The following is a 21,955-nucleotide window of genomic DNA, read 5'->3' as shown; positions in this document are numbered from 1 at the left end:
GAAGAACAGACCCCACTTCTTCCAATAGTACTGCTCAAGTAAAAAACTAAAAAAAAAAAAATCCAGTTATTTCTTTTTCTCAATGGCAAACCTATGTGAAGGGAGAGCACGAAGGAAAGGGGAAGAGAAATGCACACTCTAAAAGCGAAGTAAAGAACGTGCCCTAGAATTACTGACAGTGAGAAGCTAACAGAAGATACAATGCTAAGGGGTTAATGTCAGAAAGTAGCCTGTCTTTGAGGACTGCTTTTATCATTCTCAAAATAACAAAAAAGATGAAACCGTGGTCTAGTAAAAGATGTCATCTTGTTTATTACATCATTGCGCCTAAGAATAAAAAAAGGAACTTTACCAAGATGGCATAAGGCACGGGCATATGGGAATTACATTATGCAGAAGACTTGTATTTTTACAACTAGTTCTGTTAAAAGGTCAATTACCGCTTAAAATAACCATTCTTAAATAAATAAACACATTCGTACATGAATATGAGAAAAGAGAATTAAAATTCAAAGTGTTTACAATTGGGTATAGGAGGATGGAGTTTTCATGCCTAAAGCCATAAGCACGACATCTGTTTGGGCAGAGTGTTACCCTGGGGAGTACGCTGCCGAATAAACTATTTTCTCACGAAGCTGAGCCAGGGGAAATTTTTATTTAAAAAAAGAAAGGCAGAGATGATACTCACATGGATATTTAATTCCACGTTTTTCCACTGACAAAATCGAGTGAACTTGTCACTGAAAAAGAACGTAAGGAATTACTGAAAAGTTAAATATCGAGTTAACTGAGAAACTAGAATTGTACTGCTTGTGTTGCTTCTCAAACGGAGTAAGTTTTCCTAAACATTTTCTCACAGAGGATTCACCTGGTATTTAAGGCCTTATTTTATGATTCAAATCGAAGACTTTGTGCTTCTCCTTTAATTGTCGTTATGCTGTGGTAACATCTTTATCTGAGTCAGCACTGTCCAATAGACGGGTAACAGAAGCTGCGTACGTAATCTAATTTTAATAATATATTTTATTTAAACCAATATATCAAAAAATTATCATTGCAACACAAAATCAAATCAATATACAATTTTAATGAGATAGTCTACATTCTTGCTTTTCTATGAAGTCTTTGAAATCTGGTGGGTGTTTGCCCATCTTAATTCAGACTAATCATATTTCAAGAGTTCCACAGCTACACGTGGTCAGTGGCTACCATACTGGACAGTGCAGCTCTCAATGACAAAATAATGGCTGTTTACAAATAATTAGAGGGGTAGCAAATATAATACCTAAATAGTGCTTATCATGTCCCAGGCCCTGTTCATCTACTCCTTCAACGACTCCGTGATCAGGTACCGTCATGATGCCCCAACTTACAGCCAAGACCACCTGAGCTTGCCCAAGGTCACACAGAGAGAGAATGGGTGGAGCCGGATTTGAACCCAAACCAATGTCTGCCTCACAAAGATGCAAACAGTGCAGGAGAGAAACCCTTAGACGAGAATCGCAAGATGGAAGTCATACTGCATTGATAAGCGCCCAGTTTACTCAACTGCTGGAGGAGTGTTTTTTTCATCCATGAAGTAAGAAACATATCTATCCCATTAATAAAGGCATGATTGGGATTATTTTTTATTAATGAGCAACATATCTATAAAATGTTTGCTTTTAATTTTTTTTTCAGAAGAAATGCATTCTGGATTGAATATTCCTTAAAAGCAAAGAACATTTCTGGTGATTGTTGGACTTCATCTAGCCCCTGGCATGATTCCTTACATAGGAACGGTATTCAGGGTTCTATGAAGGAATGAATGAATTAAAAAAGGAAGAAAGGGAAGGAGAGAGAAAGGTAGGAAGAGAGGGAGGGAGTTCTTATGAAGTGCAAGTTACAGGTACTATCAGCACTATAATACGATGCCTTAAGGCATCCAAATATCCCAGGTCCCTGGGGGTTTCATCTAATATGCCTTCTAAGGATCTTTTAAAAATATTTCTGAGGCTAATAATCAAATTAAGAATTCAAAGCAGAAGAACTCTTGTAATTACACAGCATCTTTTTTCAGTGACTCTGAAATGACTTTTAAAGAGTGTTTCACTGATCCTCCTAACATCTCTATGAGGTCAGTAAAATAAATTTTGAGTTTCTGAGAGTTATTTCAAAGAGTTTTTTTTTTAAAGCATGGTGAGTGCAAAAGGTGAAACCACACTGGGGTGAATAAATCCATGACTTTGAAATCACTTGGTGTGTGAGGCTAGCTCACACCCTGCCTTCTTATGGATTCTGGAGTTCAGAGATGGCAACGGAGGTGGGGGTGTGGGGGGGTGTGATCTGTCACATTTTATGAACTTGCAAACTAGCTGGGGAGGGTAAACAACCAGGGAGAGAGAAGTGGCCCTGCTGGCCAAGAGAAGAGTCGAGGAGAATCAACTCCCAACCCATACCCTGTGCCAAAAGGACACACACTCCATCAAAAAATAAGCACAGGGCTTCCCTGGTGGCGCAGTGGTTGAGAATCTGCCTGCCAATGCAGGAGACACGGGTTTGAGCCCTGGTCTGGGAGGATCCCACATGCCGCGGAGCAACTGGGCCCGTGAGCCACAACTACTGAGCCTGCGCGTCTGGAGCCTGTGCTCCGCAACAAGAGAGGCCGCAGCAGTGAGAGGCCCGCGCACCGCGATGAAGGGTGGCCCCTGCTCGCCGCAACTACAGAAAGCCCTTGCACAGAAACGAAGACCCAACACAGTCAAATAAATAAATTAAATTTAAAAAAAAAAAAAAGCACAGATATTTTGCCCATGAAATACGACAGCAAGTTCTTCTTTAGGAAGTATAGATGGCTGCTGGGTGTCCTGGCTGTCGTGTGCCCACGGGGTTCCTTGAGCTCCATTCCTAGGCAATATCTAGTCACTAGAATGGGCACTTCTGGGTGGGGAGGAGGAACCGGGGCTGAGAATAGGGCAGAGCCTGGGCAGCACAGGGCTTCAGAGCCAGAGCCCTTGCAGGTGACTTAACCACCGCCTCGGAGGGAAGAGCAGGGGTGAAAGATACAAAGACGACTGGGGCGCGGCGAGGGTGAGCAGAACGAGCGTTTTTAGCTCTAACCCCTGACGTGGGCTTTAGATTACTGAGCAATCTGATGTTCACTGCTGAAGCGAGGCTCACCAGCCTCATCCAGAAGAGGGAAAGCCTCACTCCGGGATTCAGCCCCACTGGGAACTTAACCCCGTGTCCCTGCTGGGCCTCAGGAGAAGGTGGAGAGGCAGGCTCAGCACTGCTAAAGACATCTTCTTTTTTTTTTTAATTTAATCGAAGTATAATTGATTTACAACGTGTTAATTTCTGAACAGCAAAGTGATTCAGTTATACACATATATATTCTTTTTCATTATGGTTTACCACAGGATACATGTGATATATATTCATTATATATTCATTATGGTTTATCTAGTTCATTATTCATTATGGTTTATCTAGTTTCCTGCTATACAGTAGGACCTTGTTGTTTATCCATTCTCTATATACTAGTTTGCATCTGCTAACCCCAAACTCCCAGTCCAACCCCTGCCCCACCCTGCCTCCCCCTTGGCAACCATAAGCCTGTTCTCTACATGAAGACTTCCTCTTTACTTCTCTACTATGAAACTGCAGTGTGGCCACCAAGAAAAATCGCCTGAACCGTGAGGCCCTCAGAGAACACGGCCAGTCCTGACGATGCTGAAGTCTACAAGGGTCTATTTATGGAGTGCCTGTGCTTTTCAAAACCCAAACTCTGGACTTCCCTGGTAGTGCAGTGGTTAAGAATCCGCCTGCCAATGCAGGGGACATGGGTTCGAGCCCTGGTCTGGGACGACCCCACATGCCATGGAGCAACTAAGCCCGTGCGCCACAATTACTGAGGCTGCGCTCTAGAGCCCGCGAGCCACAACTACTGAGCCCACATGCCACAACTACTGAAGCCCATGTGCCTAGAGCCCGTGCTCCGCAACAAGAAGCCACCGCAATGAGAAGCCCGTGCACCACAATGAAGAGTAGCCCCCGCTCACCGCAACTAGAGAAAGCCCGCGCACAGCAACGAAAACCCAACGCAGGCAAAAATAAATAATAAATAAATTAATTAACAACAAAAAAACCCGAACTCTGAACTCTTGGCCTGACAATGGATTCTTTTACTGTTAATTTGATAATGTATTAACATAAAAAGAACCAAATATATATATATATATAAAAGAACTGACTTTAAAAATAATTCATTTATATAAAATGGTAACAGTTTCAGAAAATCCAATGTGCATGCTTGCCTAAAATGCAAAGAGCTTCACTTGTATTTCCTGTGGTGATAAGAGTGAATGGTTAGGGGGAGGAGGCTGGGAGAGGGATGGATTAGGAGTCTGGGTTTAACAGATGTAAACTTTTACATAGAGAATTGATAAATAACAAGGTCCTACTATATAGCACAGGGAACTATATTCAATATCCTGGGATAAACCATAATGGAAAAGAATATGAAAATGAATGTGTGTGTGTGTACATATATACATATATAATTGAATCACTTTGCTGTACAGCAGAAATTAACATTGTAAATCAACTATACTTCAATAAAACTAAAAAAAAAAAACCACAGTGAATGGTTAACTCAGTGGGGGAAAATGACTGTGCAGGTTTACCTGGTGGTTACACAATGGAGTTAACAAGACCTCTTCCCCGATTTTAATCACCATCCCCATTTCTCCCCTCTCCACCAAGGATCATATAACAGTGAGGTTGACCCAGGAGTTTGGGAAAAGTCAGATTTTAGAACCAACAGCAGTGGAGACGGCCCAGGACTTGGTTGAGTCTCACCCCTGGGCCGGCATCCTATCCCCTCAGTTTGATTCCACGGCTTTCTGGCAAAGCCTCTGCTCCTACTCAGAAAAATGTAATCATTTGTATGCAGATTCATTTCCTGAAGTATTGACTCTACTCCAAGATAAAATCATCTCTTGAACTCTGGTAGAATCATGACACAACTTTTTAAATTTTATTTTAATTATTTTAGTTCTATGAACATGTGGAGAAAAAAACACAACTGCACTGAAGTATTTGCTCTTAAAGGGCAACTACTGAACAGCTGCAGGCTGCTCCGTCGATGAGGCACGGTCACACGACAGCTGTCTAGAAATCAGCCGAGTTTATGGAGAAGAGTACAGTCAGTGTGAACGCAGATTCAGTGTTAGAAAGTCCAATTCCAAAGGTGCATCATCACAGAGGCACACTCAAAATACTGAAGGATTGACTCTTAGGTGCCTGAGAAGCATGTGAACACTTTTATAGGCGTTACCGAAAATTTTCAGAATTTTATAGGACAGACATACCCTATAGCTTGAGTAACCCAGAGGGACATATTTATCGGGTACATTAATGATATATATGACTACAGACATTTGCCAATACTTAAATTCTACTACGTAAAGAATCAAGAGAAGGCCTGTCTCACTTTGAAAGATATGATTTCAACATATAAACAAATGAATTAGACATAGACTCGTGCTTGCATTAGCAAAGGTGTCCCAATAAAATACTTTTAATTGTGAGGTTCCTTAGTCTATTTAAATTTTGGACCATTTGGAAGCTAAAGAACTAAAGGTCAACGGGCTGTTAAGATATACAAATCCTAAATTATAAAGTACAGAGGAAACAATCTAATGCAAAGCCTGGCACATAGCACATGGTCAGTAAATGCTCGTTGAATGAATAAATTAACACATTTTAAGGACAGCACTTATTGGGTAAAATGAGGTACACCTACACAGTACAAGATCTTATCAGTATAAATACAATGATATATAACTAAGATAATGTTACATGCCAAATATATCTCTATTAAAAAAAAAGATTTTATACATAAAGTTTCATACCTTTCCATGAATTTTTGAAAAATGCTGCCTCGAAGACTTTCACAAATTTCTTCTATGTATGGCTGGAAAGGACGGAAAAGAAATTCCACACTGCATCAGTAAGAACATAATAAAGTGAAAAACAGAAAAGGATGAGACTCAGACGAGGTGAGCCTCCAAATTACGTGCTCCCACAGCACCTTGTACTCGCCCTTCGCAGCCTTGTCCAATTTTCACCAGTGTACTCATGGTCACGATTATTTACTTGTAGTAACCTACACCACTCGATGGCATGTTCCATGAAGGCAAGGACAGGTCTGTCCTGTGTGCCACTGCATCCCTCCTGCCTAGCACGGCTCCTGGCAAGTCACAGACACATCTTAAATGGCTGGAATTAGCTTCATGGGCATGTGACCCATGCAGCCCCACAGAAGAGCCCAGGGCTCGGTTTGGTGCCCTGCTGTTGTCATCCTGAAATTAATAATTTCTGAACAAGGGCCCCCAGGTTTTCATTGCGTACTGAGCCTTGTAAGTTACGTAGTGCATCCTATAAATTACTATTAATTATATGATTGCTATTAATTATGATTATCATAAATGATCAGCATTAATATTGACTTTTAAAGACGAAAAGCCAAGGGACCCATGGAGTAAATTTTTTTTTAATCAGCTATTCCCAAGGTCTTTGAGCAAGTTCACGGCTAAGCAGGGATTAAGGCAAGGGCTCCTTGCTCACACGTGCAGTGCCCTTTCCCTGTGGAGAACAATCTACTTCAATATCATGCCACTTTACACATTACCAAATAAACTGCATAAACTTATTTTCCATGGGATGGACTTCAAATCAAGAACTATAAAAATATCAAAATGCCAACATTTCACAGCTCAGCCTGGAGCCACTTAGATAGTTTTGGAAAATATCTTCATACCCTACACTCACTGAATGATGCAAATTTAATGTTTTCTGTGTCTTCGTAGATCATCCTGAAAATGTGCAAAAAAGAAGGACCAGATCAGGAACCGTCCAAGGCAAGTGATCAAACTAGGAAGTCTGCAGAAGCCACAGTCACCAACACAGGCAGTGAGACCACTGCATCTCGCCTGGGAGCCTCACTTCGTGCCACGGGGCTAAGCCACCTCTACCCCCCCGGCAGGGCTACTGCTGTCCTGGGCGGGACACCGGAACTGGTCACTAAAACCAGGTGGACTTTGTTCCCTCCTTAGTAACAGGGGAAGCTGAACTCTCTCTCTGAAGCCCTTTCCACCTCTGAAGTCCTGTGTTTCTATGATGACACATAATTGCAATCTTCGCGAACTCTTCTAGATGCTAAAGACCAAGGGCCACAAGTCTCAAGAGGTTCAAAAGACAAAAGAGATCAAGTGTTGGAAGACATACGAAAAGTCTAAATTTGTATATCACAGATTTTCTATTTACAAAAACTGTTACGTTAGTATTTTTTCATATTTTATAAAACAGCCTGTACTTTTGCTGATAAAATAAAAGTTCACCAGAGATTCTTAAGACTGGATATGATATACTACACTGCCACTCTCAACACAAAGAACTACAAAATGTGTCGGGTAAGCAGTGCAAAAGCGAGAGTTCAACAGTGGGGTCATGAGCAAACAACCTCACCTGATTCTCAGTTCCCTTAATCTGTAAAATGGGAGAGTCACATCTAATTTTCAAGGCCACTGTGAGAATTTAATAAGATTAAGAATGCTGAGAGCCAAGCACAGGGCCTGGCATGTTCTAGGAACCTAAATGTAAGCCAGGACCCCTCCCGACTCTTGCCACCAAATGTACCTGTGCAATTATTTATTTCTAAAGTTAATTTTGCAAACAAAAAGAATAAAAAGTATTCTGTATTTACTTTCAGAGCATTTTTTTTTTTACTACCTTCTTCTCCTCAATAAGAAATTTCAACTCAGGCATCACACTTCCTGATGTCTAAATGTATGATAAACCTACAGTCATCAAAATAGTATCGTACTGACATAAAAACAGACATTATGGACCAATGGGACAGAACAGAGAGTCCAGAAATAAATCCACACACTTATGGTCAACTACCCTTTGACAAGGGTGTCAAGCACACGATGCGGAAAGGATAGTCTCTCCAATAAATGGAGAATGAGACTGGACCCTTATCTCATACATATACGAAAATCAACTCAAGATGAATTAAGGACTTAAATATAAGACCTGAAAGTGTACAACCACTAGAAGAAAACACAGGGAAAGAACGTCTTGACATTTGCCTGGGTGATGATTTTTTGGATGTGACATCAAAAATTCAGGCAACAAAAGCAAAAACAGACAAGTGGGATTGCATCAAACTAAAAAGCTTCTGCAGAGCAAAGGAAACAATTACCAGAGTGAAAAGGCAACCTGTAGAATGAAAGAAGGTATTTGCAAACCATATATCTGATAAGGGGTTAATATTCAAAATATACGAGGAACTCGACTCAATAGCCAAAAACCAAATAACCCCATTCAAAAGGGGGCTGAGGACCTGAATAGACATTTTTCGAAAGACAGACAAATGGCCAACAGGCATATGAAAAGGTGCTCAACAACACTAATTATCAAGGAAATGCAAATCAAAGCCACAATGAGATATCACCTCACATCTGTTAGGATGGCTATTATCAGGAAGTCAAGAGGTAAGTTGTTGGTAAGGACGTAGAGGGAGCCCTTGTGCACTGTTGGTGGGAATGTAAATTGGTGCAGCCATTATGGAAAACAGTATAAGGATTCCTCAAAAAATTAAAAACAGAACTACCATATTATCCAGCAATCCCCCTTCTGGTATATATCCAAAGGAAATGAAATCAGTATCTTGAAGAGGTATCTGCACGCTCATGTTCACCGCGGCATTATTCACAACAGTAAAGATACAGAAACAAACTAAGTGTCTATCAATGGATGAATGGATAAAGAAAATGTGGTATGGATACATACATATATATAAAAACACACAATGGTATACTATTCAGTCTTTAAAAAGAAGGAAATCCTGCCATTTGTGACACCATGGGTGAATCTGGAGAACATTATGGTAAGTGAAATAAGCCAGACCCAGAAAGACAAAATATGGTATGATCTCGTCCACACGTGGAATCTAAAAAAAGTCTGACTCATAAAAGCAGAGTAGAATGGTGGTTTCCAAGGGCTGGGAAGTGGGGGAAATGGGGAGGTGGTGGTCAAAGGGTACAAAGTTTCAGTTATGCAGGATAAATAAGTCCTGGAGAGCTAATGTACAGCATGGGGACTACAGTTAATAATACTGTATTGTACACTTGAAATTTGCTAACAGAGTTGATCGTAAGTGTTCTCACCCCCACACATACACACAAACACACACACACAAATGTAACTAGGTGAGGTGATGGATATGTTAATTAGTTTGATTATGACAATCACTTCACAACGAATACGTATATCAAAACATCACATTGTACACCTACAATTATATACAATTTTTATTTGTCAATTGTAACTCAGAAAGGGGAAAAAAAGAAATTCCAACTCAAAGAATATCAACTAACTTTATGGTTAACGTCCCTCTATAAACAGGACATCCAAACATGTAACTTCTATCTATACTTTGATCACTATGTTCTGATGGTACATGTCACACTGAATTGCACTAATACACCTTCTTATTTAAATCAACTTTATAGGGACTACTTCCTTCACCTTTGAAATAAGAATACCAGCCATTCTGTATCTATTTTACCAGAAAGTTATTTAATTATTTTCTTATGAACAAATCAGTAAAGTGAGTGGTTTTGAAAGATACTGGAGAAGCTCCTGAATGACTGTTCCTTGAAGGCACAGAGAGAATTTTGGTGGTCTTTGTATCTCATCTGGAACTATCTTTTTAAATGTTATTTATGCTGCAGGAGAAGCTAGCATCAGAGTTGTAAAATCCACGCACTGTGAGGTATAATTTAGCAACGTTAGATGTAATTGACTACAAGACTGTCTCTGAACAGCGTCAAAGTCAGACAACTGAAGTTCTGACATGAAAATATCATGAAGGCCACAAACGGCAGATGTTCACGTTGCACTTTTTGAATGTACAGTGTTTGGTAAGAGCTGACATTTGTGGAGCATGGCAACAGACAGGCCTAGTGCAAAGCAACTCACATGCACTGAATCCTCAAGACCCCCGTTTGCGGGAGAGCCCGCTCTCACTTCCGCTTCACAGATGGGAAAAACTGAAGGGAGGAGAGGTATGGTAGCTTGCCCAGGGTCTCAAAATCCAGGGCACTTAATTTCAGAGCCCAAGCTTATAACCAACTAGACTATAAAGGGTGTTACGTTTTAAGAAAAGTCCATCTAATTATTTTGGCAGCAAGGCAGCACGCGGTCTGTTACTGTACCCAAATGTTCTCGGAGCCAAATCAAGATTTTCTCTATAAAATAATCAGATTCATTTTGTATGTAAATAAAACCTATCATAAGGCACCTAGGTAAAAATCAACTTAACTTCTCTGTAAATTACTGAATAATCCAGGAAATGGATAAATTATTTTCATTTATGAAAATCATGACATTAATGAATGGCATTCTTTCATACTTCTTGTGACTCACAGAAACATGAAAAGTACATTATCCACTTGAAAATTTGACCGTGTCCTTGCAAGCTGCCACCTCTATAGAAAACCCACAGGATGAGAGAAAAGGCTTTGGGGAGGAGAAACCATTACATCTGAAGATCAGCAAATACATCGGCCCATCAGTTGTGGATCAAGTTTTCTGAGGCTTGTCATTTAAATCTGCATGACTGTGTTGTGTTCAAGATACGAGGAGCCAGGGCAAAGTCCAGTTCCTCAGTCACGACACCAAGGCCGTTCAAACCTTCCCTCTTGATTCTTGAAAATGGATCTATTTCATCTGGGGGATAAACACCGTGGGGGTCAACACCTGTACCACTAGAAAGGAAATCTTGTCAAGTCCCCGCTCTTCACAGGTGCCTGGGATGTCAAACAGGAAAAGGCTTTTTCCTCCAATGTCTTGTCTTGATTGATTTATAGAAACGCTCCAGTGGCGTTTTTCAGGAAAGCCTTCACGAAGAATGTCAGCAGAACAGCACACATTTCAATGAGAAGACAGACAACATTAAACTTCAGTTCTTCCAGATACACCTCCACGTAAGAAATACAGCCTCATATGTCAACTCCCCCAGCACTTTCACAGATGCAAAGAATGGCCCCAATCCAATTGTTAAGCAAATTAGAAACATTTATTGGGAAAGCACTTTAATCTTACCTGAAAAAGAGTTGATGTCACTTGTTTCTTGGATAGATGACTTTGCACGTGTTCTACAGCTTGCTTTGAGAATGGCTTTTAAAAATCAAGAAAACAATGTTTTTGCCACAAATATAAAACAGAGCAAACCTCTGTATGTTTTACAATATCAAACATAAAATTTAACACAAAAATTACTAAGCAGTAACCTACAGGGATTCCATCAACACGCATTCTTTAAAAAATCTGTTGGTTGTCTGCGGGCAAGCCAAACAGACGACTGCTCCTCTGAGCTTCCAGAGTTCTTAGACACCATGTCGAGAAGGATGCTGTGCAACAGGGGCATCCAACTGACATACCTAATTCCACAGGAGATCAAGATGACTTCGACTAAAAAAAGCTGTAAGGAATCGTATTATCGCCTTATTAAATGCATCATCCCTCAACTGGCTGATACTGGGGTCCTAAAAATGCAAAATTTCTATTATATGAGAGAAAGTGAATGCATGAAAATATACCTAAGAATTAAACGTCAGGACTGCAAAGCTAAATCACAGTGTTGAAAAGACTCTAGGTTAAGGAAAATCTTGCTGTAACCACAGGGGAGAGGAATTGGTTCTAAAACAATGAAACTCACACCGACAAAAATTACACACTCTGTCCTCTCCCAAAACTTCAAATTACGTCTGCAGCAATGCACAAGAAGAAGAGCTTAAAAAGCATATCACACTGCTAAAAACCCTCTAAATTGTTGACCTATACGAAAACTACGTTTACAGAGGCATTCACAGTGAACACCTGGCATTTACCAAGGTTCAGCCATTCCCCAGCAAGGTAGCAAGGCAGAGCATTACGATTAACTCTAGCTCAGAAGTTCAGTAAGCACTGTAGACAACACAATAAACACAGAAGCACGGACATATATCATTGTCATGACCACTGCTGTCCAGTCAGGCTCTCTGCAATGCTGGAAATGTGGTGAACCTGGGCTGACGCAGGAGCCACCAGCCACATGTGGGTATTGAGCGCTTGAAATGTGGCTCATGAGGAATTAAACTTTTAATTCCATTTCGTTTTAATTAATTTAAACAATTTAAATACCCACATGTGGCTAGTGGCTACTGCATTGGACACAGCAACCCAGGGCTCTTAGGATACTCCTTTGGAAAACAGTCTTCATGTAGAGAGATTACATGGTAAATTTTCATTATTAATTATTCCACTCACTCCTGGTGGAATAATTTCCTAGGAACCCAGTTTATCCTAATGACTGAATTAGACTGTTTCTCTGATTTATCAATACAAGGAAAAAAAATGGTTTCAACCATCATTCAACTATTAATGAACTACATTAACACAATAATTACAATCCTCCTTATTAATTCAAAGAAAGCATTTAAGATTTTTATTGATCAATATATGATTAGCCTAACTGTTAAAGGAGAGCTAAATGAAAAACAATAAAGCTTAATTTCCTTTAGAAAGTCTAGAATTGAGGTTGGCTTTTTCTTCTGTTGATCTGCATTAGCCATTTTATCAATGTTTGCAGTGAAAGTATCCACTTTTGGAAACATACCAAGAGCATATGGAACAACAGATACTGGATCGGTATTACCAGGAAACAAATGACAAAAACAGAAGAAATGGGTTCCATCCTGGATGAATATCATGTAATTTTTAAACCTCTTCCTCCTACTTTAACTTTCATTCTGGAAATGTTTGAAGGCTGTCTCATATTTACCCATATTAAAGTAAAAAAACAAAAAGATACTTACATGTGAACAAGAAAGCAGCTCCTTCATGATGTAAGTATCATAAATCTGTCGACTTCTACAAACGCGATCTTCCTCATTCTCAAGCTTTTCATATTCTTTTATCTGGATGGTTAAAAGTTACCACTGTTAGGTATTGTCTTCCTAGAAACTTACTTTATCGAAGGATATTACTAGTCTTGGCAGAAACCACTTCCACATGACATCAAGCAAATTACTTGAATCGGCCATTCCACCAGAAACAACTACTTCTAATGTTGTAATAATGAAGTTGGAATAATTTAAATTCAACTTGGAACATACGAATGGATTTTTTCCTACGATGAACCTTGTCGCTTAAATTTAGAAACACAATATTAAGAAACAAATACTGCCATGGTTACAATTATCTTAACGATGCACCAGCCATGGACCATTCATCCTTGCCAAGTCTCCTTTCCCAACCACAAATAATTTAAATTTGTCTGTAATCCAGTTCTAAGAGTTATGACGGGGCTCGTTCTCACTCAACTACAGTGTTACAAAATTCAGGAGGAAAAAATAATAATAAATTGCTAGGATTCCTGCAAAGAGATGTTTAGAAATCAACTAAATATTTTGGAAATGCATTAACCATAGATAAAAGCATTGGTTTTTCACACTGGAACCTTCTCTGCACTCTAAAAGTATTAACAGAAAGGTTCCTTCAAATTGTATGTTTTGCCAATAACTTAAGGGAGGTAACCTGACGGGTGTCAAGATAGACCAAATAATAAAATGAGCTTTGGAAATATTTGCTTTATGAGGACATGGTCCCTATTACTCCAACCTCAAAACAGAAGTTCTCAGATCAGAGAAGTATTTTTATTTATTTACAGAAATACATTTAATCTAAAAGACAAGAAGAGAATGAAAACACAAATGAAATATGGAGCTGGTAGGAAGACTGTAGCAAAGATTTTCAATATAATGACTAATAACTACATATAACTTATTTTTGGAAAAACAAATGCTCCCACCAAGGAGACAGTTGTAATACTGACTTTCATGATATCTGAGTGCTCTCTATTCTGCTATGACAAAAAGTGGGGCTGATTACTCCTATGGGAGAGAGTATAAACTGAATAGAAATAAAAGTTACCTTTTTTACTGTACAGTCTAACAGTTTTGAAATCAAAACCAGTAAATCCTATGAAAATTTCTGATAATGAAAGGGCACGGTCGGCAGGGAGAGGAATATGTACAATGCTGACGTCCTATACGAAGGCTAACTGGTTCACACACTGAGAAAAATTCTGGGATCATCTTAATTGCCCTTAAATATCATCAGTGAGATGGCTGAAATTCACAAGTCTGTAACTGCCTGGGCTGGAGTCTTCTTGGAACAGACACTAAAATTTAACAAAAAGGCACGAGGACTGGGGTAGGTTGATACCCCATCCAAGAGGAAAACACTTTTAAAAAATTTTTTTATTTTTTAAAAATTTTTATAGAAATATAGTTGATTTACAATGTTATGTTAGTTTCAGGTATACAGCAAAGTGATTCAGTTATATATATATATATATATATATAGACACACACACACACACACACACACAAACACACACATATATTCTTTTTTTACATTCTCTTCCACTATAGGTTATTATAAGATATTGAATATAGTTCCCTGTGCTAATACAGTAGGTCCTTGTTGGTTATTTGTTTTATATAGAGTAGTGTGTATATTTTAACCCCAAACTGCTAATTGATCCCTCCCCCACCCCATCCTTTGGTAACCATAAGTTTGTTTTCTATGTCTGTGAGTCTATTTCTGTTTTGTAAATAAGCTCATTTGTATCATTTCTTTAGATTCCACATATAAGTGATATCATATATTTGTCTTTGTCTGGCTTACTTCACTTACTATGATAATCTCTAGGTCCACCCATGTTGCTGCAAATGGCATTATTTCATTCTTTTGTATGACTGAGCAATATTCCATTGTGTGTGTGTGTGTGTGTGTGTGTGTGTGTGTATGTGTGTATATATATACACACATACACACACACACACACACACACACACACACACACACACCACATCTTCTTAATCCATTCACCTGTCGATGGACATTTAGGTTGCTTCCATGTCTTGGCTATTGTAAACAGTGCTGCCATGAATACTGGGGTGCATGTATCTTTTCAAATTATATTTTTCTCCAGAAGGAAAACACTTTTTTAATGAAGAAGCAATTCAGCAATGTTGGCATAACCAAAGGATCTGGGCTTAATCATCCAAGGTTAATTCAGGAGAACATGTCTGAAGGTTCAAATACCATGCCAGATGCAAGTATGGTAGGTGCAAGGAAACAGAAGCCAGACACACAAATCCGAGGCAGAGTCAGAAAATAAACCAAGGACTCTAGTTTGGTAGATTTCTTTTGATGTTTTGTTTTAGTAAGGTCCAGAAATTAATGCCACAATGCCAGGATAGAACAGGTGGACTGTTAGTGAACCAAAGGCAAACGTTTCTGCCTAAACACACAAACTCTAGGAAAACTAAACCTTCATGGAATCGTTATCCTTGAAAACAAGTGTAATGAAACCTAAGTCTATGTTCTGGGGAACTATAAAGCAAGCTGACACCTGGTTAAGCAAACGCTGATTCTATGGGAGTTTTCTATGAACTGTAATAATCTGACAATACAGAAAATTCCGGTTTCTTGCACAAATGATGCTCTGAACCACAATTCTGGCTTTAGTAAGTGCCTCGTATCTCATAAACTCCAACTTGAACAACAGAAAAGGTTAATTCTTAGTAGGCAAAGAAACAGCCTCAAGCATCCCTGGCTGTAATTCACTTTCTATTATCAGTTAAGACCACTAATTAAAGAACATGCAGTCAAGTATCAATTGGCTCTAGACAGGATGTCCTGATGTGCAGAGCAAATGCCACCCCTAATCCTGGCAGTCAGGTTGTCCAGGGAACCTGAGCAGGCAGAGGCCCAAGTTCAAGGTGAAAAGTCTCTACTACAGCAGAACAGAAGCTTCGCCATCAATGATGAACATTCACTAACCGTGTAGTCCTCCCTTTCTGCTTTGGTCGTTACAAAGCTCACAGCTGAACATGTAGCCTAAATACACAGAACCCTAAGAGCAAGCCCTTTGGGTCCACAGCTGTCATGGTCCCCACTTTCCTGCCTCCCGTTTTTCCCACTACCATTCCCATGAGACGGTCTAGTAAAGTCACTAAGGGCCTCTGCCTTGACCAATCAAGGATCTCTCTTTTTGCCCTTAGCTTCCTGACATCCCAGCAGCATTCAGCTCCGTGGTCCCCTCCTGCCTCCTTGAAGGCTTTCTTCTCTGACTTCTGGGATCTACACTGTCCAGGGGTTCGCCACACTGGCTCCTTTTCTTCAGTTTCCTTTGGTAATTCTTCCTCCTCGGCTATACTCCTAAATACTGGAGTGCCTCAGGCACAGTACTGGGGCACCCCTTTTTCATCCACTACATATTCTCCTTAGGTGAAGCTATTCAGTCCCATAGTTTCAAACACCAATTATATTCCAATGACTAAGACTGGATCTCCAGGACTCACTTCTCACCCAGAGCTCCAGCGTCTAAATATTTAATCACCTACCGGACATTTCCACATCCTCTCTCCCCTAGCCAATCATGCTCTTCCCCTAGTCTTCTTTATCACAGAAATGATAAAACCATCCCCCAGCTGCTTAAGCCAAAAAAATGGAATAATCATCATTGATTCTGCTCTCTTGCTCACACCCCTGTCCCCACCACCCCCTACATCCAATTCATCAACCAGTCATGTTGGCTTCATATTCAAAATTATCACAAACCAGGGTCCTCCTTCAGGTAATAGTGAACTAAACTCTAACAACAATTCTGGACATACAAAAAACCTAACTGCACTGGACCACCGGAGAGTGACCAAAAGTACAGAGATAATGGAAAAGGGGCATCAAACAGAAGCTGGAAGGTAAGAGAGGATATTCCTGAAAATGAACAGCCAGAGCAGAGCTCCAAAATTTTACGTACAAACCTCTCAAAATCTCTGGTGGACCCCATAATGACAGGTGAGCATGACAGACCCACAGCAGTCCAGCTAAGGTTAAAAGAACTGAACAAGATTCAGTTGCTACCCACTGTATGAGAAGACAGAGCATCAAGTCTGAGTAAGCCAAATTAACTGCTGAGACAAAAAAAATCAATACCCTTTGGAGAAACAGAGTTTAGAGTATCTACAATATCAATGGACAAGATACAACCTAAAATTACTCTATCTATGAAGAAACAGAGAAATGTGGCTCATATGCAAGAGAACAGACCATCAGTGAAGACCAATCCAAGATGATTCTGATGGAATTATCAGACAAGGATTTTAAAGGAGCCGTTATAACTATACTAAAAGATGTACAGAAAATATGCACGTAATGAATAAGAAGATAGGAAATAGCAGAAAAATAATAACTATGAAAAGGACCACATGGAAATCTTCTCTGAAAAAAAATTCAATGGATGGACATAATAACAGACTAGAGTTGGCAAAAGCATCAATGAATTTGAAGACAGCTCCATAAAAATTATCTAATCTGAAGAAAAGAAAGAAAAAAAAATTCGGGGGGCAGGGAATGGAACAGGGAGAATCAGTGGTATCTAGGATAATATCGAAAGATCAAACCTCGTTATGACTGGAATTCTAGAGAGAGGAAAAAAAGAGACTGGGGTAGAAATAAAGTTTTATAATAGCCCAAATTTTACCAGATTTGGTGAAACATATAAATTGACAGATTCAAGAAACTAAGTGAAAGCCACAAAGGATAAACACAATATCTGAAATTACTCCACTAAAATGCACCTCCTCAGAAGTCAGCCTTTGACCCAGCAATTTAAGGTGGCCACCGAATCCCAATACGTCACATTGAGTTGAGGGTCTGTTTTGAATCACTGCATAGCAGTTATCATTTCCTGATATATTTCCTATTCATTTATTGCTGGTTTATTGTCTGTTTCAACAAAAATAGGAGCTCAAAGAGAGCACAGACTTTGTCCATCCAAACAATGCTTCCCAGCATTAGTGTTTGATAAATACTGGTTGCATGAGTGAAGAAAAGTCTGTGTAGTAACTTTACCTCTGGTCTTATATTTTCTGTTTTCCGTGATTTATTATTAAATCTAGGTGTAATATAAATATTTTTATAAGCTGCGTCTAAATCTAACTGGAACAAGGAAGTGTATAAACCAACACACCGAGCAGTAGCTACGTGTCAGGTGCTGTTCTGGTGTGTTGCATACACACATGACAACCCTAAGGACAGACACTGCTATCACCCTAACTTTTGGATGAGGAAACCCAGAGAGAGTGAAGCAAGACTCCTTGCCCAACTTCAGGCAGCTAATCACCAGCAGTGTCCAAATCCAAATCCAGATGGTCTCAGTTTAGAGCTGGAACTCTTTACCACCATGTTACAGCATATACCTAAGCAGCATATTATAGATATTACAGTTTAGAAAGCAACTGTCCATCTGGCATCCCATTTGAGACTCTCAGCTAGCCTGTGAAATAGCAGGAGATGATTACTAACCTCATTTCATAGATAAGGTAACAGATGCTCAAATATTAAGTCCCCATTCTATGAGCTCAAGTACAGGACAGTGTCTTGGTTCACACTTGTAAGCTCTGAGTCTGACACAAGGTAGATGCTTCAGGGTTTGCTCAGTGACCAGCACCATATCCCACAGCAAGTGAGAGGGCAGAGCACAGCTGCACCTAGATCCTAGCTGGGCCTGCTGTCTAGGAGTCAAACAACGGTCAAGTGAAAATACTGATGACGTGCACACACCAGCAGCGAGCATATATTAAGTATCCCACGGGCATTACAGGCAACAGACAGTGTAAGAATCAGAGAAGCAAAGCAATCACGGAAGACCGGGACGACTGTACAGACAGGCTTTACTGGAGAATACAGAAACTGACGTTGGCCTTAAACGAAGCAAGGCTTTCCACAAGCCGAGAAAGGGAAACAGCATCCTAGGCTGGGGGAAGGACATAAGGAAAGTAATAAAAAGAAGAACTGGGCTCGGTGGGTTCAGGTAATATTGGTTACTGGAAGGTCTACGTGAGAAGGTAGTGAAAGATAAAGAGGGAAAGGTAAGTGATAACTAACGCAGAGATATGTGAGTGTTGGAAGAAGCAATTAGGACTTCAGACCACAGGAAAATGGGTAACCACTAAGCGCCTGGGGACACAGAAAAACGGAAGTACAATGGACAACATACACATTGCAAGATATCTGACAACAGAGTTTTCTAGGGATCAGGATTATAAAACTAGAAATTAAAGAATCCACCAGGCTGGTGAAACCCAGGAGTCAGAATTACTGATAACTTCCATCTTGGAGGCTGTACTGACTTACACAACTGTATCTGAAAACTCCAAGGTGGATGGTATTGTCAATTAAAGAACACAAAGCAAGTTGCTGAGGAGCCCTGAAGCATTTTCCTCCAAGGGGATAACCTGATAGGCCAGATCCATCACACCAGGCCAGGAGAGAGGAGAGAAGAGCTGAGGAACAAGCCAACGAAGAGAAACTCTGATGTCTGAAGTTCAAATGGAAACACATCAGCAGTAGTCACCACCATAGTGGCCAGAAGTACTTAAGAAATAACTACGTAGGTTGCCCATCTGTTTCATCTACTAAAGGAGATTGCTTTCTCTTTGACAAAGCAGCTGAGTACATGCTGAAATTGGAGAGAAGCTTTTAAGAACACAGGAAAGAAAAAAATTTTTTGACACATCAAGCTGTGAGTCTCGTCCAGATAAAATGCCTGATTCAGACTGAAATAATAAAGTCACTTCATACTCAGTGGAAGACTTTGGGATTTAGATAACTTTTTTTTTCACATGATGCTACATGTGCATCATCATTTGATCATTCTTCCTGGAAATACATTAATATAATTTTTTAAATGTAGAAAAATGTCATTTTCATGTATATCAATAAACCAGGAAAAAAGGGAATATTCTTCCAATTTTCAAAGATACAAAGATTACTAATATCAGCCCTAATTATGCCATGCTTTCTTTGGACCATTTCAAATGTTTTAGGGTAAAGACAGATCATGCTAATAATATTGGCATATGTCATTTCTTAAATATATTTCAATTAATATATTCTCTAAGTTCTATTTTAATTTCCTCTTTGGCCCTTAAATTATTTAGAAGTTATTTGTTTCCAGGCAGCTAAGGATTTCTTACTTAACACTGTTATTAAATTTGAGCTTAAGTCCACTGTGGTCAGAGAACATACTCTGAACAATTTCAATCTTGAAATTTGTAGAAAGTTTTCTTTAGGGTCCAGCATATGATCTATTTTGGTAAATGTTTCATATGTACTTTAAAGAATGCAAAACTCTGTTTCTGCTGGGTCAATTAGGTCAAGTTTATTCATCACTTTATTAAGATCTTCTACATCCTTACTAATTTTTTGCCTGTTTCTTCTACAAGTTCTTGAAGTATGTGGGTATCCCACTAGGGTTGTAGAATTATTTTGTTTTGGATCTTCCTGCCAATTTTTGCTTTAAATATTTTAAACTTCTGTTATTTGTAAGATACAGATGCTGACTCCTCAATCATTATGAAATAATCTCTCTTTATCTCAAAGTAGCATTGCCATGTACTTTGTCTGATATTAGTATAGCTATACCAGCTTTGCTTCAGTTAGTGTGTATATTACATATCCTCTTCCATCCTTCTGTTTAAAGTATACCACTTCTTTAAAAATTGAATCACTATACTGTACATCTGTAACTTATATAATATTGTACAGCAACTATAGGTTAATCAAAAAATAAAATATCTTAAAATACATAAATAAAGCATCTCACTTATAAGCAGTATATCACATGGTTTTGGTTATTTATCCAGTCTGACAAACTTAGTCTTTTACTGGGAGTATTTAGTCCATTTATATTAAATGTAATCATCAATATTTATATAGATGAATTTATAGTTACCACCTTACTCTTTATTTTCAATTTGACCTCCTACTTTATGTCCACCTTTTATTCTTTTTTTTTTTTTGGATTAATACAATGTTGTTTTATTCCACATCTCCTCTCTTTTAACATACACATTTTATTCTTTTAAAAGTTACCTTAGAGATTACAATATGCATCCTTTACAAGTCAATGCAAATTATTATTTTTACTATCCCCAATAATCCTAGAATCTTAAGATATTTTAACTTTATTAACCCCTCTCCTGCCTTTTGTGCTACTCTCATACATTTTAGTTTTACACACACTTTAAACTCTAAAAACATATTATAGTTTTGTATGGTCAACATTCATATATTTCACATACATATTTACTCTTTATGATGTCTTTCATTCCTTCCTGCATTTCCATCTGGGGTAATTTCCCTTCTGCTTACAGTAGCTCCCTTTAGTATTTATGGTAATGCAGTTTCACTACTGACAAATTCTCTTGGTTTTTGTCTGAAAATATCTTTATTTCACCTTCATTTTTGAAGGAAGTTTTGGCTGAGGAAAGAATTCTAGGTTGGCAGCTTTTTTCTCTGATTACTTGAAAGATGGCCATTTCATTGTCTGTCTTTCTTTTTTCTTAATCATTTATTTTAATATGTCACAGTCGTTTTGTTCATATTACTGCCCCTTTAAAAATGAGGTGTCTTTTTCTAACCTCTGGTTGCTTTTAAAATTTTCTCTCTGTCACAGGTTTCCACAGTCTTATATTGGTGTGCAAAGATACGTTTCCTCTGTACTCATCCTGCTTGGGGTGTTCTAAGTTTTTTGAATCTGTAAGCTGCTGACTTTCATCATTTTGTAATACTCTTAGTATTATATCTTCAAATACTGCTTCTGTACCATTCTCTCTCTTCCTTTCTGGGAGTCCAACTTTACATGTGTTAGACCTTTTAGGTATGCCTCACATGTCTCTAATGCCCTTATTTCTTTTTTATATTCTTTTTTCTCTGTATTTCAGTTTGAGATGACCTACTGACCTGCTTCCCTATTCGTTAATCCTGTCTCGCACTGTGACAATCT

General features: G+C 39.0%; 1 protein-coding gene across 4 annotated transcripts in view; it reads right to left on the bottom strand.

Annotated features, from left to right (window-relative positions):
- The window catches only part of GRK3 (G protein-coupled receptor kinase 3), a 122,269-nt gene that overhangs the window by 44,283 nt on the left and 56,031 nt on the right, over positions 1-21,955 (bottom strand). For all 4 annotated transcript variants that reach the window (XM_033837104.2, XM_073790258.1, XM_073790257.1 and 1 more), the window contains 4 exons: positions 12,909-13,010; positions 11,155-11,229; positions 5,895-5,956; positions 689-740 (listed from right to left, as the gene is read on the bottom strand). In XM_033837104.2, coding sequence (XP_033692995.1) covers positions 689-740; positions 5,895-5,956; positions 11,155-11,229; positions 12,909-13,010 — 291 coding nt within the window. The remainder of the gene's footprint in view (positions 1-688; positions 741-5,894; positions 5,957-11,154; positions 11,230-12,908; positions 13,011-21,955) is intronic.

The sequence above is a fragment of the Tursiops truncatus genome, chromosome 13, assembly GCF_011762595.2.
Source record: "Tursiops truncatus isolate mTurTru1 chromosome 13, mTurTru1.mat.Y, whole genome shotgun sequence".
In the NCBI taxonomy this organism is placed as follows: Eukaryota; Metazoa; Chordata; class Mammalia; order Artiodactyla; family Delphinidae; genus Tursiops; species Tursiops truncatus.
Note: the sequence above shows the minus strand (reverse complement) of the source record. Positions and strands in the feature narration are given on the sequence as shown.